We start from the raw sequence: 17,745 nt of genomic DNA on the forward strand, positions 1-17,745 counted from the left end.
ATTGTTGAAAGTTCTGAGGAGGGGCTGGAAAGCTGACTCTGTATTTAATTATGCCTGCTGCTGAGCAGGCACATAAGAATCCAGGTGTACCTTGCATACGGCTTTAACCACAACTCCCATGGAGGAAGAAACAGGAGGATTGGGGCTTTACTGGCTTCTAGCCTAGAGTAGGAAATGTGTACTCCAGGTACAGGGAGAGATTCTGGCCTGAGAGGATTGTTCAGAGAGTGATAGAGACGGCTATCTTACACCTTCTTCTGGCCTCTTGAGTGTTTAGAAAAAAGCACACAGTCACAAACATGCGTGCACAATCACAGATAAATAAATCAGTTCTGAGGAACTCAGAAATTCCAAAATGGATTATTGTTTTGAATTCTCTATAGTTCAGCTTATCTTTGTCTTTGTATTATTTATCTTCAGTATTACTACTACTACTATTACTATTATTATTATTATTAGTTTTGTATATGTCTATGACTGCTTGTCTGTAGGTGCCCATTGAGGCCAGAAGAAGGTGTCAGAATTCCTGGAACTGGCTTTATAGAAGGTTGTGAGTTGCCCAGTGTGGGTGCTGGGACCCAAACCTGGGTCTTTTGCAGAACTGTAATGAGCTGCTCTTCAGCCACTACTTACTGTCACTGCCAGTAGTCATATTTTGAGGAGTAGGCTGGCCCCAGACACATGATTTCTTTTAGCCTTGCTGTTTTGGATGTTGGCATTGCAGTCACACCATTTTGATCCCTTCACTGTTTTTTTATTGTTGTTGTTTTAATAATATGCGGATTACTAATATTACTAAGTAATATGAGGATATACCCCTGTCAACTCTTACTCCCTACCCTAGTTTCCTTAAGGCTTCTGAGGATTGGAAAGGTTGGAATATATATACAAAATTTGAAGAAGAGATAAAGCATTTGGTGCCAGTTTTTGTAGTTCATTGCCAGTTTTTGATGATTAGATGAGCAAGGGAAGGGAGAATTTATAAACAAGGCCTAGTTAAAGTTGAGTATATTTTCTTCATTATACCAAAATTAAAAAGTACCAGTTTAAGTGGGCGTGGTAGCACACACTTTAAATCTCAGCCTTCGTGATGAATCTGATCGAGGCAGATATGTCTTTATAAGTTTGAGGCCATTCTGGTCTACATTGTGAGTTCTAGGTAAGCCAGGACTGTGCAGTAGAGACCTTGTCTTTAAAGAAGAAGAAAAAGAAGAATTCTTTCAGCAAAGAATTTAGGGAAGAAGTTTGGGTGAGTAGTATTAATTAACTCTCAGTTTAATTAATACAAAGTTTCATCACATTACAGTCCTAGTTTATATTATAGGTGATATAAACTTATTTAAGGATTTTTGATGAGATAATCTGGTATTTTTGCTTCTGATGTCTCTGTATTCTCTCCAATATCTTAAATACGTATTTGCTTGAAAGCCACACATGACAAACGTGTGTACACTGAAGATGATTTCGTAAAGTTTCAAGCATGCACACAATCATGGATACTCATTCCCTATCCTACTGTAAGAAAGTGCTTTAGAAATCTGGGCTATTTAGACTCCTGGTGGTTTCTAGAAAAGGGTTCTGACAGAGAGGTGCTGCCTGTCTTAAGAAGCAAGGGTATTTCTTCAGGGACTTCAGCTTCCCTATAAACAAAATACAGTGCTGAATACTAAGTAAAAATTTAGAGAGTGTTTGGTATTAGGTTCAGTAATCTTTACAAGAAAGGTGGGGCAAATTGTTGCTTTTCAGGGGGCGTTTTACTGTCTGGCAATACATGACTGGAGCTACCCTGAGAGCCAAGCATTATACACCAGTCACTCTTTCAGAAGGTATTTGTTATTACATCTTTTAACAGGAGGCACTAGGAACTCTTGGGATGCCAGTATGAACTGATTTCTTTTATCCCATGCACATACACATGGATCTACATGTGACTCCCACATCATCACAGTACTGTCAACACTTTATAAGGTGCCAACTTAAAAACATCTAGGAGGAAAACCTTAAGTATCCTTGTTCCAAATCAGAATATCCCAAACCAGCCTTATCTACAGCATGTTTCTAGCTCCAGTACCTGGCTCTGATAACTCATTTCAGTCCAGTTGTCAGTCAACTATTTATGGGCCCCCTTAATCACCAGATAATTTTAAATATAAATATGGTGATCATAAGTTTGATTCTACCGATGAAAATAAACTGCTCATTTTGGGGTGGGAATGCATTACTATTTTTAGGCCACTAGGGTACCACTTGACAAGGTCTTAATAGATCCTCAGCAGTAAATACTGCTTTCTATTTTAGGGTTAGGAACAGGGAAACATGAATCTACAGCTGCATGTGTTTTTGTATTTTGGACTTAGGAAGGAATGAATTATCCATGTAAAATGTAATGCTTATTACTTTAACACATGAATAACTGATAAAAGAAGGAATCCTGTATGATGATGGGCATAAAGATTATTGTGTGCTGGAGTATGAAATAGTAATGGACAACCTCCCAGTTCTTGCTTAAGTCAGTGAAAGTATATTTCTGTCTTACTGCACAAATCAGAGCTCTTCAGCTTCTGATCCACCCAGAGACGTTGGCTCCAGGACAAAAGACTCCTTGGCATGGAAGTCAGGACAGCCAAAAGAGAGTGTATGGCTCTGTTTGTTTATAAGGCACAAGCTGAAAAACCAGCCTGGAATACATACTAAATTTGAGGTCTGCCCAGCTTAAATACTGAGAATACGTCTTTAAAACAAAAGGGAAGGAAAGAAAAGGACTTTTGGTTCCTAAAATGGAGAGGTGCTGAAAGGCAGGGGTTGGAACTTGGTTGGAAGACGTTGGTCATGTGGACTGGGGGTATCCTTGTAATATCTTACCCTTGCCACTTCCCATATTCTCCTTTCTATGTGTGCTGGTGGCCCATTGTAGTCTGAAGATACTCCAATCACCATGGTTTCCTGCCCACATGCATGGTTGCCAATTAGCCATAAATTGAACCTTCTGAAACCGAGTCCAAACAAATCTTTACTCTCTTATGTCGTTGTCAGATGTTTTCATTACAGCACCCCAAAAGTAAGTTCTACAAAGTCACAGTTGGAGTCTGACTTTGGGCCCCCTGAGCTGAGTCTCTGTGGTTCACTTACATGGCTGGTAACTATGCTGGACCTGAGCCAGGAGCTCAGTTTCCAACTCAACCAGAGAGTCAACATGGGCCTCATCGTCATGGCAGATTCTTAAGGGAGCCAGGCTTATGAGAGTGTTATAAGAGAAAAAGGGATGCATGGCCTTTTGTGACCTGAAAGTCACATAGTGCCACTTCTACTACAGTCAGAGCAAGTCAAAGGTCACTTAGACCCAAAGGAAGAGAGAACGAGCTCCAGCTCTCCATGAAAGATGTCAAAAAAAAAAAAAAAAAAATGCTCACAGCTGCAGCAGCATCTAGGGACGCTACAAGCCACAACATACAGCAATTAGTCATCTTTTCCCGAGCAATTTATCAGAGCTAGGTGATAAAGGTTAAACCATAATTCAAGGAAATTTTGACGTTACTGCTTTGTGAATAAAGTAATGTTTTTTGTTTTGTTTGCTGTAGATTTTCGCTGTAGCTCTAATTCCCTTTCTGTTACATATTTGGGAATTAATTCCCACAGTTCAGAATTGTTTCCTGTGTTTTGGGGGCTTACTAATCACATTCCCCTACTACGTGTGAATACAGTTTCCCTCTGCCAAGCCTTTGTTCTTCTCTCCTAGGTAATTGCAGAGATCTGCCTTCTGCAATTATCTTTATCAGCAGTCATTTATTCAGTGTTTAGGGTTCAGGCAAGAGCATTCCATTTAAGATATTCACAGATATCCAAGGACAGAGAATTACTGCTTGCCCAAGCTGCTGCTCTGGTTTTACCTCATTAAAAAATTCTTAATTCCTTACACTCACCTTCACCTCACCTCAGTTTACCGATGACTTTTATTCAGGAAGTTTACTGCTTGTGTTTTACTCTCAAGGACAGCAGAAGAGATCTAGAACCACAGACCCACTATGCCCACAATCAGAACAGCTTATAACAGCATACCCTGTTAGTATGATAGTTTAGAGGCCTGGGTCTCCTCTGTTTCTACTGCCTAGAGCAATAAACATAAACTCCAGACTTAGGCACATAGAAACTGCAGCATCTGGTGAATGCTAATCAGATCAGGAGCCATTAGCTTCTCCTGACTGTTTACATAGGTTGCCTGGTTACCCAGTATCCTCTATGCATGCTGGGAGAAAAGAAGCGGTGGTGGGCTAATTTAAAATACAATCTCTGCCCTATTCATAATTTTACCGTAAAGTTTTAAACAGTTACACTGAATAAAGTATTTATGATCGAAACAGCTAGCAGAAGCCAGAGGATAACAGTCTGGGGTTTTCTGAGGCTCAAATGAGATTAAGTGCAGCTGGAGAGATGACTCAGTGTATAAAGTACTTGTGAGAATCCCCCAAAACCTACATAAAAACCGGGCAGGCATGGTCACCAGCTGTAATCCCAGCACTTGAGAGGCAAACTGGGAGAATCCCCTAAGTTAGCGGGCTACCAAGACTGTCTAAAATATGTGAACTTTTGGTTCAGTGAGAGACCCTGCCTCACTTAGCAAAGAGGAAAGCAATCAGGAAAGATATCCAATGTCAGCTTTGGGTTGACACGTGCAAGTATTTGTGCATGTATGCATACTATATACATATACATTAGAAAGATGAGAATGTGTATTCTGAGTACTAAATAAATAGGTATGGATGCTTTCATAAAGGGAACCTGTACATTATTTTTAGGGAATGGCTGATAGAAAGGAGGCATAAAGAACCAATTCTTTAAATGACATAAATAATCAATAGGGAAAATGTCTAGCCCAAGTCTTGATTAAATGATTAAATAAATGAAGTCTGTGGTGAATTTCTCCCAACTCTCTGTATAAGACCATTTCAGATGAGAAAACATGATACAAGTACAGTACTCCTGAAGGGGGAAGACAGTGATACCCTCTTATTTCCTGCTGATGCAAATGGAAATCAGTGTAGTATTTAGGGGAGAGTCTTAATTACTTACCAACACTCAAAGCGTGGTCTTTGAACTAACATATCTACCTGTGGACAAGCCAACCCAAAAGTAGGAAGATAGATGTGCTGAAATACTTCTGCACTAACAGCCTTTTTTGTACAGGAATGCTTCAGCAAAATCTGGCCAGTCTCCATGCAGCTCCTGGGCAGATGGAGCTTAGTGTAGACTCCCAGGAAAAGAAGAGACTAGAGTAGGTTTCACAATTTTATGTTTCCGATTTTGTTTTTGTTAGAAAATGATAAGAAAATGAAAATATGATTAAAGAAGACACATTTGCTAAGCAGATATACTGGAAAACTGCTGTCTTTGAGAGAGTATCATAAGGCTTTGAATATACATTAATGACTTTGAATCTTGGAGGATGACTGTATATATTCTAATTAGGTAGAAATCAGGAAAGAAAATAACCAGGGACAAATTGATTTACAACAGTGGAGCAAAACCAGTTGATTCCATTACTTTCCCCACGTAGGCAAAAAATGTAATGATAATCTTTGATGTTAAATTTTATTGTACCTTCTATGAAATTCATGGTAGAGTTAGATAGTAAGTGAAAATTTTTAATCTTGTGTCTCTTTTTTATTCTTTCTTTTTCAGAATACAGCAATGGGAAGGGTTTCAAACAAAAATATTTTATTCAGTAATATTTTTGATATTGAGTTTTTTTGAAAATATATTACGTTTTTATTTGGTGGTGGTGGTGGTGGTGGTGGTGGCGGCGGCGGTGGCAGTGTGTGTGTGTGTGCGCGTGCATGCGTGTGCATGCGTGCACATGATATAGTGTGCCTGTGGAGGTCAGAACAACTGGAGGAAAGGAAATCAGTGTGAGTCCCAGGGATTGAACGCAGGTTGTCAGGCTTAGTAGCAGGTATCTTTACCTACTGAGTCATTTCACTGCCACAAACCTTAAAAGATTTTATTGATCAACATAAAATTTTTAATTAAAAGAAACTCATGTGGAAAAACAGTTTCTATTGCTTTAAGATAAGTAGTTTGTTGTACTAGGGATATAGCTCAGTAGTAGAGTGCTTATCTAGTATGTTCAAAGCCAAATAAATATGAAAAGGATGAATAGTGTCACCCCAAAGAGGTATCTATAATTTTTATACCCGTAGGTCTTTTCCTAAGATTTATTTTTAATGTCTATGAGTGTTTTATAAGTGTGTGCACCATATGCATGTCTGGTGCCCTTACTGGCCTAAAGAGGTCATTGGATTCTCTGAAACTGAGTTACAGGCAGTTGTGAGTACAATGTGGGTGCTTGGAACCAAACCCAGTTTCTCTACAAGAGCAGCCAGTGCTCTTAACCTCTGAGCCATCACTAACCCCAGATGTATGTCTTAAGGGCTAAGTAAAAAGTAGGTTAGTTAGAGTTGGAGTGATTGTGAATGTTCTTTGATTTCAGTTATAAATGTGCTTTGTATCTACAGTTTTTATGTTTAGGAAGCATCTGAACACTAGCTATATGACAGAGCGAGAACCAGTGTTTGATCATGGACATTTCAACCTGACACTCTCATATCCCATGCATCCTAACATAGTTGTCCTTCACCGGGAAGATAACATAGGTTTTTCTAAGTAATGGCTTTTATGAACTCAGTTTTATATAATGATTTTTTTCCTTTGCTTTGTTTTACTCTCCTTGCATTTCCTACAGAAGCCCTGGAGGGGATTTGGGAGCAAAAAAGAAAAAGAAGAAACAGAAAAGAAAAAAGGAGAAGCCGAATTCTGGGGGTACCAAGTCTGACTCTGCATCTGACTCCCAGGAGATTAAAATTCAGCAGTCTTCAAAAGTGAGAGCCTGTTTTCTTGCCACAGCTGTTGTTTCCCAATACAGAAGAAATGGGTTTGGGTGCCCTTTGGGCTAGATGTGTAGCTAGTGATTCATTTGGCTGTGTGTTGAATGGCAGTAGTAACTGGAGGGTATTTATAGCCTCCCTGAAGCTCATGGTGATAACCTGCATAACCAAGAGGTACACACTGGGCTTCTCTGTATGTGTGCACACATCTCATCTCTTCTCTGTGTAGTAGTATGTAAATCATAGTCATAGAAGAATGTTTCTCTGGGAGCCTGGTAGGAGTTTTTTGGTTTTTGTTTTTTTGTTTTTGTTTTTTTGTTTTTGCTTTGTTTTTTTGTTTTGTTTTGTTTTGAAGTTACACTTAATCTGTGATTACTTTTAGTTCAGAAGATATTCACATTTTAATTTTTCTGGGTGTCTGTCTAATTACCTGCATAGCACAACGCCATCTGGCAGCAGATTTCAGCGGGAGCAGCCATGGGTAAGTCTTCTGTTGACTTTGAATCAGCCTGGTCTGCAGTGGCCATCCCTCATGCCATTGCTAAGGGTGGGAAACACCTCCTCATGTTCTCCCTTAGGACACCCCTATTTTAGACCAAACTTGTTCATCTGGGTCCCATGTTGGCAGATAGCCTGCTGAAGAGCTAGTTGTGCTGTACATAGGTCTGGTGATGCAGTTGGCAATTACCTGTTTATGGAGATCCCTACTTCCTGTCACACAGGAGAACACGGCCCTGGTGGTGCAGGAAACCAGAGCCAAATGAACTGAATAGAAAATAACAAATATGACAAATGGTTGTAGCTTCAAGTCAATCTTTCTGGACCAGTAGCGCCAAGATCTGGCACATGGCCTTGACTCCATTCCTCACATTGTACTGCTTATCTTTTTTTTTTTTTTTTTTTTTTTGCTTTTTCGAGACAGGGTTTCTCTGTGGTTTTGGAGCCTGTCCTGGAACTAGCTCTTGTAGACCAGGCTGGTCTCGAACTCACAGAGATCCGCCTGCCTCTGCCTCCCAAGTGCTGGGATTAAAGGCGTGCACCACCACCGCCCGGCTGTACTGCTTATTTTGAATCTGTTTCCTTATCCTGGAAAACCCATTTCCCCCAGTCTGTAGAGCTGTCATGAAGTTAAAGTGACATCTTTTTTAATGAAGGTTGCTTTGTTTTCTAAAGTACAGTGCACATGGCAAGCAGCACCTATAAATTGTGTGGATATCAGTTTTTATATGAAGTTTATATTATGTCACATAAGTCAGTCTTTGGATACTTTTGTTGTTGCTACCTGCTTTATATGAAAGAACTAGGAGTCTCTTGCCCTGAGTGACTCTGAGGGAAAGAACAAAGTTGAATCTTTTGCCTTAGCTTTTCTCTTGACCTCAGGTGATCAATGTTCCACTGGACAGAAATTCCATCAGCTTGCAAATATTTTCCCATTTCTTGGTGTTGCTTCAGCAGATAAACGCATCACTTACCTGCAGTTGTGGGCAGCTCTTTGCTTCTACCACGCCATTGGCTTTACCCTCAGGGATTCTAAGCACTCACTCTGGGTACTGATAAGAAACTGCAGCCAACTGAGTGAGAGGAACTACTGCTAATATATATATATATATGGTAGAGAGTTTGTTTTTTAAACATTAGGAGCTAATGTTTAATAAAACTGTTTTAATGTGGGATTTTGTTTATTACATTTTTCTTAAAAGCTGAAGTTTCTTCCACCCCACTCCTGTAAATTTATAGCAGGTATAGATAATGCCATACTATGACAGTAGATATATTTAGAGAATTATCTGATTTACACTTGAGGATTAAAATTAAAATACTTGTCTGAATTCTTAACAGATTTCTATATGTGGTGCTGGGGATTGAACCCAGGGCCTTGTGCATGCCAGGCAGGCACTTTACTGCCTGAGCCACAACCCCAACCCTTTTTTACAGACATTCTAGTGGCAGAAGACTTGGACAGATTTCTCCTAAGGTATTCATTTTGGAAAATAATGGGCAAAGAATGTAGCTGATATTTAGTATTCTTTAGGAAGCAGATATGGAAAGAAGTATGAATTTCTGCCTCTTAGGTAAGAATATAATAGTGGGCAGTTAATTGGGGGCTAATGCACATTCTCGCCTTTCTCCCCAGGTGGTGATACTATGGAAGGTGAATGGATAGATTTAAGAATGTATCATAAGGTGAGCGTGGTGGCGCCCGCCTGTAATCCCAGCACCCAGGAGGCCTAGGCAGGAGGATTGTGAGTTTCAGGCCAGCCTGAGCTACATAGGGAGACCTTGTTTCAAAAAAGAAGAAAAGATTAATCCTAAGGCTGAGGGTGTGGCCCAGTGGTTGAGCATTTGCCAAACATGATGTGCAAGGTTTTTGCATTTAATCCCCAGCATTTCAAATAATCAGTCTTTAAAAAAAAAAAATTAACTGTGAATTTCCTTACTTTGAGATAAGTTTAAAAATTGTTTATTTATTTGTACCAATTTTAGAAAGCACTTAAATAGTGAACATTGGGGGAAAATGTGTCACAAATGGCCATTATTTGTAGCACAAGTCAGCCTGGTGACACTGTGTAGATAGCACATATAAACTACTCTAGGGACTCCCTGGAGCTAGAATATCATTGGCTCCTACAGAACCAAGATGTTGCTTCATGATTACTTCAAAATAATTTCCTTTTGCTGTGTCTTGGAAGATTTAACCCAACTATCAGAAAAGAAAATTTACTATAACAAACTCAGTACAGGCTCTGTAGACAGTTAGATATTTTCAGCTTAGATTCTACTTTGCATTTTCAAGTCAGGTTAAATGTATTCAAGCATTAGTTGAACTGTGTTGTAAGCTCGGTTCCTGTTGTAGGTCTCTTAGTAGATTACGTTGGAAGTTCAAGTGGTTATTAATTTTCTTATCTTAGAAATCAGTTATTTAAAGTGTTAGAAAATAAACCAGACCAAAGGTGGTTGTTTTTTTAATGCAAAAAATGATTGAATTAAAACTAAGCACTTCACATGAAGTTATGTATGAAATCAGCAGGCCAAAAGAAAACTGGAATTAAAACAACTTACATACATCAACTAAGAATCGCTAGATACACACTATTTTGTTGTTATAAGAGAATAATTACATTTGAGTATTTAAGAAAAATTGACAACATGGCTGAAAAAAAATGCAGGGCCATATGTTGTGGTTCATGCCTGTAACAGTTTCTATTTGAGAGGTTGATGTGGGAAGATCTCATATTCAAGGTCAGCGTGGCCAACTTAGTAAACCCCATCTCTAATTTATCAAAAAGCTGAGATAGATAGTGGTAGAGCCTTTTTTGTCTAACATGTATGTGGCTCTGGGTTCAATTCTTAGTACCACTTCCAAAAGGGAGAGAAAGGAGGAAGAGGAGAGAGAAAAGGAATACAATGATTAGAACAGGAAAGTATTCGCTATAATTTGTATGTGTCGTTAAGGTATGGCCCTATCTTTAAAACGGCTTCTAGACTCAGTGGCAGTAGAGCTATGCTCATGGGAGCTGAGTGGAGGCAGTAAACTGTTGGCCTGCTCCAGTTAGACTTCATAGCTTTATCTACTAGGTAATTTCAATGTCAAGAACCTAAAGAAACCCAGTAAATAAGGCAGCCACAGGACAGCCTGTTTTGTACTTCAATTAGAGAAGCTTTTCAAGTTATAAAGGGCTTGTTCAGAGCACAGATTTCAGACTCAAAATTGAGCAGAAGTCCAAAGTTGTTGGAGAGTCCATTGTCCCTGTGCTTCATGTTCAGTGTATTGATACACAACAGAATCTAATGGCTCTGAAATTTCTTCCATCCATTTCTAAATCACAATGGAAAGTATTATTTGAGTGGTATCAAAATTCTTAAATTCAGTTGTTTTACATATTGGGGGGAAAAGCCACTGATTTTATATCCAGTCCCAGGTCCTGTGTCTCATTTTGAATGTAATCTCAATTTCTGTGTATTATTATTACATTTGAAAAATTAAGTAGATGGCAATCTGCAAGAGAAAACCTGGAATATGGACTTTGAGAAAGGAATTTTGGAATTAAAATATTGCCCGCTTTATAGATAAGAATATGTTTTACTTAAAAATGAGGCTAGTTTTCCACACTTCTGTTGAGTGAATAAGCAGTGGTTGCCAAGGATTATGGTTTGCAGAGAAGCTTTTTTTCTGCCTTCTGTCTCGGCTCTAGTGTGAGAAAGGCTGGGTGTGGTCCAGGAGAGAGTAGTAGCAGGGTTAGTGGTTTCTTAACCATTTCCTTCCCGCATAGCACTAAGGTTCTCTTTCTTTTTTTCCCTCTTTCCCTTCTAATCATCTCTTGTCTGTCTAGTTTCTATTCTAGAAGTTGTTTCCTCTGCCCCTCCATTGCTGCCGCAGAGCATTAACGCTAACAGCACAACCGAGGCTCCTGGCTGCCTGGCTGCTGTGTGACAGTAATGCATGCCTGCATGTCACTTTTTGCCTTCTTTTCCCAAAGGAACAGTGGGACCGGCACAGATGGGCGGGAATCTGAAGCAAAGGGTGCTTCTGTGTACTTAGCATTCCCAAACCACCAGAGTCCCCATTGAAACTCCATCACAGTGGTCATCTGCAACAGTGCAGGTGTTTCATCTCGGTATATTCACAGAGAGCCTTCAGCAGGCTTCCAGGAGGTGGGACAGTGTTTAGGAGTTGCAGCCTCTGAGGCCAATACACACAGTTGCCCTGTGTTCAAAGTGGTGGCAGCTTCCTCATATCATGTGTCTGTGTCTCTGCTCTCCTAGAATCCCACCATCCCTATTCAGAAGCTACAGGACATCCAGAGAGCAATGGAGCTGCTGTCTGCATGCCAAGGCCCAGCCAGGAACATTGATGAGGCCACAAAGCGCAGATACCAGTTCTGGGACACACAGCCAGTACCCAAATTGAGTAAGCTCATATGCGTGTTTCCACAATCCAGCGTGAAGAGACCTGGATGCAGTCTTGTGTCATACACTCAAAATTAACACAAAAGATAGTATCTGTCTTCTTGAAGTATAGATACACTAGTAGGGACATTTGTTTTCAATAACACTGATTGTAGCCTAATTGCTGTTTCTGTTATGTTATCCAACTTTCCTATATTTGAAATATGTATATATCATAATTTTCTATTAGACTTGTTTACAATAAAACATATAATACACTGTATACTAAAATATACTGTATATAATATATAAAAATGTGCTACATTCTACAATTTAACTAATATATGGTTTATATAATATATAACCTACATACATTGTACAGAAAGAGAGTTGGTTTTTTTCTCTCATTCCTGTTCTTTGCTTCTGATCTTCATGAAGTTGTTTTTTCCTAGGTATTATTGTATTTTGAAGATTTTTTAAAATTTTTTATTGGATGCATATGACTGTTTTGCTTGCATACATACATAAGAGCCATTTGTGTGCTTGGTGTCCATGGAAGCCATAAGAAGGCAATGGATCACCTGAAAGTGTAGTTAAAGATAGTTAGCTGTGAGGTATTGTGTGGGTGCTGAGAACCAAACTTTGGGTCCTCTGCAAGAGTAGCAAATGCTCTGAACCTCTGAGCCATCACTCTAGCAACCCCTCTGTCTCCCACCACTTTGTTTTTCAGCATTTCTCACACCTCAGGAATTCTAAAGGACTCAGATAAAAAAAACTTCTCTATAATATCTCACTAAGTGGATAATTGTGTGGTGCTGAACATGTAGAATAGGGGGAACACAAGTCAAATGATCCCAAACTAACTCCAAATAGAGTATTCTAAGGTTTTTCTTTATTAAAAGGGAAAGCTCACAGAACAGGAACGGGGGTCCAAAATCAAGGTGTGGAGCACAGGAAGCTAGGGGTGAGTGGGTGGGATTGTGACCTTTTGGCACACCAAAGCCACGCTTCAACCTGGTCCAGCCTCTCAAAGGCCATTGGCTGAAGGAGGTTCCCCATCACTCCTTTTGTCTAAATAAGAACTTCAAACCCAATACAAAATTGTATATAATAAGAACAGATATCAAGTATAAAAATTAGAATTATACTCTTTGCTGCCAGACCTCCGCCATCATGGGTCGCATGCACGCTCCCGGGAAGGGCCTGTCCCAGTCGGCGCTGCCCTACCACCGCAGCGTCCCCACGTGGCTGAAGCTGACGTCTGACGACGTGAAGGAACAGATTTACAAACTGGCCAAGAAAGGCCTCACTCCCTCCCAGATAGGTGTGATTTTGAGGGACTCGCACGGTGTGGCCCAGGTCCTTTTTGTGACTGGTAATAAAATCTTGAGAATCCTTAAATCCAAAGGCCTTGCCCCTGATCTCCCTGAGGATCTCTACCATTTGATTAAGAAGGCAGTCGCTGTCCGAAAGCATCTTGAGAGGAACAGAAAGGATAAGGATGCTAAATTCCACCTGATTCTGATAGAGAGCAGAATTCACCGGCTGGCTCGTTACTATAAGACCAAGTGGGTCCTCCCACCCAACTGGAAATATGAGTCATCCACAGCCTCTGCTTTGGTGGCATAAATTCCCTTGTATACACAAGCAATAAAATCACTTTGAATAAAAAAAAATTAGAATTATAACCAGCATAAACTATTAAGCAAGGAACGTATGCTAAATGTTTTAATAATCATTCTATCCTAAGGAGTCTGTCTTGTATTAGAAATGGCTTAGCTAAATCATAAGAGGAAAGTAACTATGACTATCTAATCTTTAACCCCTTCGAAGGGAGAAGGGAGATATTACTTGAGTAGGCATGAAGTGCAGTCAGACAGCTTTCAAAATGTATAGTAGGTGACAGAGACAACTGGCTACCTGATGTGTCACCCAAAGTCTCATTTGCAGTGTTGGAGCAACCAACGTTGGCTAAGACCTAGAGTAATTGACAGACCATTTTTAGAGGCAGGAAATATTTTTTAAAACTATCTTACCCTATCTTGGCAAGGTTTGACAGTCTTTTTACCCTGTTTGTCTAGTCCAGACAATGTGTATTTTGTCAGTGGTCGAGGCATGGGCAGTCCCTTACCCAAAGGCCAGTTTTGCAAAGAAGAAAACAAGCTCCAAGTGGAGTGTCTTCAGTGCTCAACTTTTTCTTGGGCATAGATCAGTGCTGCCAGGAGCAGTTGTGTCTCATGTCAACAGAACCCTAAATTATTTAAATGCCATAGTCTACAGTTATTTGAAGTAGTTGAAAATTATCTATCAATGTGGAATACAATCTCTATGTATCTAAAGAACCTGATTAGTCTAACTATATATGGATGACTATAGACCTATACTTCTTAATACCTATATAGCTTAAATACTAAGACTTCTATGAGGATATTAAACAATCTTTAAACCACTGTGCAACAAATGAGAACAGTGACTTCAAAATGTAAACAATGTACAAGTATTTTCATCAGAGGTAGAAATGTATAGTGCAATATGATAAATATATCCTAAAATGTATCAGTATACAAAATTTCTTAAAGAGAGGAAGAAACATGCATGCATACAATCTGACAAAATAACTTTGCATAGGTGTACAAATATTATAAACAGAAATAGGAGTATAGTCAATATAATAAATATAATTTGAACTTATATCAATATGTAAGAATCTATACCAATGTAAATTGTCCATAAATAGCTCACAAGTATGCACGCTATTACTCACTATTATTATTCCTATTATCCCATTCAGTTTCCCCTTTTTTCTTTTCTATTTTACAAAGGTGAGATTATTAATAATATGAAAGCATTCAAATTACATGACAGCATAAATGTCCTACTTTGACTTAGAGTTGTGCCTACTAACATGTTGATTATTTAGGTTCCAATCAGTATATAAAGGGTCACTTGCCACCTAAAACTCTAAACATCCCAGTTATATACAGATAATCCATTTTGATGTTATAACTCGAGTAATGTTTTCCTGAGCATTGGAAGTATCAGTCATGTTTTTCCAATCCTTTCCCACACATCCAGCCCAACAGCTAGAGAAGGACAGCATCTAAGTAGGCAAGAAAGGAATAAGAGTGAAAGGATATGTGAGGCCCTGGACTCACCTCTTACACTGGGAAGGATGGGAGTGGGTCTACCTTTTTTCTTTCAGCTTCTAGAAATGTGTCTGGTAATGGAGGAATATTCTTTAGAATAAATTTACAAAGTCTTTAATGACACCTAATTAAATAAGTATTAATTGAAGGATCTAGATTTATTGATTGTGGTGAATGTGGTTCACTAAGCAGCTTTCTGCCTTCCAGAGAAGACACCTAATCTCAGGGCTCCTTTTGGGAAGAATTGCCTGGGGCTCATCCTCCTTTCCTCTCCCTGCCCCCAGCCCTTGCCCTAAATTTTTACAGAGTTCTCAGAATGCTAGAGCTCCTAGTATACCTCAGTTCAGTCAGAGACCATGTCTGCTGAGGGAGTCATGTTGGTGCAGAAAAGGAGCCCTGACAGAATACATAGAAACTGCCTCTCTAGTTCTCTCTGGGTGAGACACAGTCCAGGCTAAACACACTCAGCTAGGTGTGTTCCAGGGTTCCAAGGTGCCTGCATCTTGTAAGCGTTAATATAGGCTTCATGGAAATACTATATATGAGTGACCAGGAATTGAGCCACAAGGGTCCCCAGGAGAAAGTCTGAGGACCTGGTGCAAGTCGTGCACTTCTTGTAGAAGGATTCTATAACTAGATGTACCGGAGCCATACTCCGCAGGTAGTAAGTAATTGCCAGGGTCACAGGTCAAGAAATGGTCATGGAAAGTGGGACAGAGGTAGAAAGGAGTTGTATAAGGTGATCAAGCAGAACAGAGAGCTTCTATATCTTTCATAGGAAAAAAAGCTTTAATTGTTGAAAGATACTGTGAGAAAATGACTTGTGAACCGAGACATTCCCAGGGACCAACATTTTAATGACCAGAGGACAAGACCTCAGCAAAAAGGAATGCCCTGAACTAAGGCTATCATACTGGGAACAGGACTATGGAGGTGTGCAGAGATGCCAGGCAGGCTAGAGCCACAGAGAAGCATCTACATTTTATTCTAAATTACACACTTAATTCAGAGAAAGAATTGGAAAAGAGAAGTTAAGGGCTGGGCCAATATAATTGTAGTGTGCTTGCCTACTACAAACAAAGCCTTGGGTTTTATTCTCAGCACCGTATCAACCAGATGTGGTTACATACCTGTAATCCTAGCATTCAGGAAGTAGAGACAGTAAAGGTAGTATGGTAGTCTAATTGTAATTGGCCCCCATAATAATGCCTCATAGGGAGTGGCATTATTAGGAAGTGTGGGGTCTTGTTGGAGTAGGTGTGGTCTTGTTGAAGGAAGTATGTCACTGTGGAGGTGGGCTTTGAGGTCTCATGTGCTCAAGGTACTGCCCAGTGTCTCAGACCACATCCTGTTGCCTATAAGATGTAGGAATCTCAGCTACTTCTCCAGCACCATGTCTACCTGTGTGCCACCGTGTTCCACTATGATGACAATGGACTGAACCTCTGAACTGTAAACAAGCCACCCCAATTAAATGTTTCCTTTGTAAGAGTTGATGTGGTCGTGGTGTTTCTTCACAGCAGTAGGAATGCTAACTAAGACAGGTAGGGAGAAGTAATCAGTTTAGAAATTTGTGTTAGGTTTTGCTGCTGGAAGGCCTCCACACCCTCAATTTGTGGATGTGAAATTAAAAAAGACCATTTCTAAAGCTGTCGTATCATGCTTGTATCGCTTATGGTTGTGGTTGTAGTGTAGTGCAACCTAGGGCTGAGGCTGAGAAATCATTTTATAATGTCACTATGTGACATTCAGTTTCTCTTTTGCTACATATGATTATTAATAATATTAATACTATTGTCATAAAATAAAGCATACACTAATATAGCTGCTCTTACTATTTGGATTATTTTGAGCTCAAATGTCCAAAATCTGAAAGTGTCCTTTAACTTCTGTTGCTATTTGTGGGATTGTCAGACTATTATGTAATATGATATCCTTTCTTTTTCTTTTTTTTTTTTTTTCCCCAGATGAAGTCATAACATCTCATGGTGCAATTGAACCAGACAAGGACAATATCCGCCAGGAACCGTATTCTTTGCCACAGGGTTTTATGTGGGACACTTTAGATTTGAGTAATGCTGAAGTGGTAAGACTTTAATTCAACAGCTACATTCACTGTCATTGTTCTAAGGTACATTTACTAACATGGTGCTCTGAGCACCTTAGACAGTACACTTTTTTTGTCTTTTAGCTGAAGGAGTTGTACACTTTGCTGAACGAGAATTACGTGGAAGACGATGATAATATGTTCCGCTTCGACTATTCGCCTGAGTTTCTCTTGTGGTATGCCTGGCTGGTCATGGGCCATTGATTGATTATTGACTGAGGAGGTTTTGTTTTGTTCCTTTGTTCTTGGATCCTGACTGGTGTTTCTTTTCTCTACCTCAGGGCTCTGCGTCCCCCAGGCTGGCTTCTGCAGTGGCACTGTGGGGTCCGAGTGTCTTCAAATAAAAAGCTAGTAGGTTTCATAAGTGCCATCCCAGCAAACATTCGAATTTATGACAGGTACGTGTTAAAGCCTGTGCATGTGTGTGTGTGCACTCCAAATTGTAATTAAAACAGGCTTTTAAAAGTTACACAGTACAGAACCAGGGTGATGGAGCTCGGTAGAAAGCGCTTGCTATGCAAGCATGAGGACCTGAACTTGAATCCCATCCCCACCACCCATATTAAAAGTCAACTGCTATGATATATGCCTGTAATCCGGGAATTAGGTTAGCAGAGACAGGGAGATGGAGGGTGCCAAGAGCTTCTTGATTGGTCAAGTTATTTGAATCTGTAAGCTCCAGGTATAATGCCAGTCCTGCCTCAAAAAATAAATAAAATTGTGGAGC

The 17,745-nt window shown here is 39.8% G+C and overlaps 2 protein-coding genes across 3 annotated transcripts in view; both read left to right on the top strand.

The window, feature by feature from the left end:
- Nmt2 (N-myristoyltransferase 2) overlaps positions 1–17,745 on the top strand; it is a 44,995-nt gene that overhangs the window by 10,347 nt on the left and 16,903 nt on the right. Inside the window, exons 2-8 of one of the 2 annotated variants that reach the window (XM_057787347.1) lie at positions 6,737–6,872; positions 7,317–7,359; positions 9,013–9,062; positions 11,643–11,787; positions 16,879–16,997; positions 17,103–17,194; positions 17,300–17,416. In XM_057787347.1, coding sequence (XP_057643330.1) covers positions 6,737–6,872; positions 7,317–7,359; positions 9,013–9,062; positions 11,643–11,787; positions 16,879–16,997; positions 17,103–17,194; positions 17,300–17,416 — 702 coding nt within the window. The remainder of the gene's footprint in view (positions 1–6,736; positions 6,873–7,316; positions 7,360–9,012; positions 9,063–11,642; positions 11,788–16,878; positions 16,998–17,102; positions 17,195–17,299; positions 17,417–17,745) is intronic. The other variant, XM_057787346.1, reaches the window with a different exon arrangement.
- Positions 12,916–13,425, top strand: LOC130885651 (40S ribosomal protein S13-like). Its single transcript, XM_057787348.1, has one exon. The coding sequence runs from the start codon at positions 12,939–12,941 to the stop codon at positions 13,392–13,394; it is 456 nt and encodes a 151-aa protein (XP_057643331.1). The 5' UTR covers positions 12,916–12,938; the 3' UTR covers positions 13,395–13,425.

Source organism: Chionomys nivalis, chromosome 13 (assembly GCF_950005125.1).
Source record: "Chionomys nivalis chromosome 13, mChiNiv1.1, whole genome shotgun sequence".
NCBI lineage: Eukaryota > Metazoa > Chordata > Mammalia > Rodentia > Cricetidae > Chionomys > Chionomys nivalis.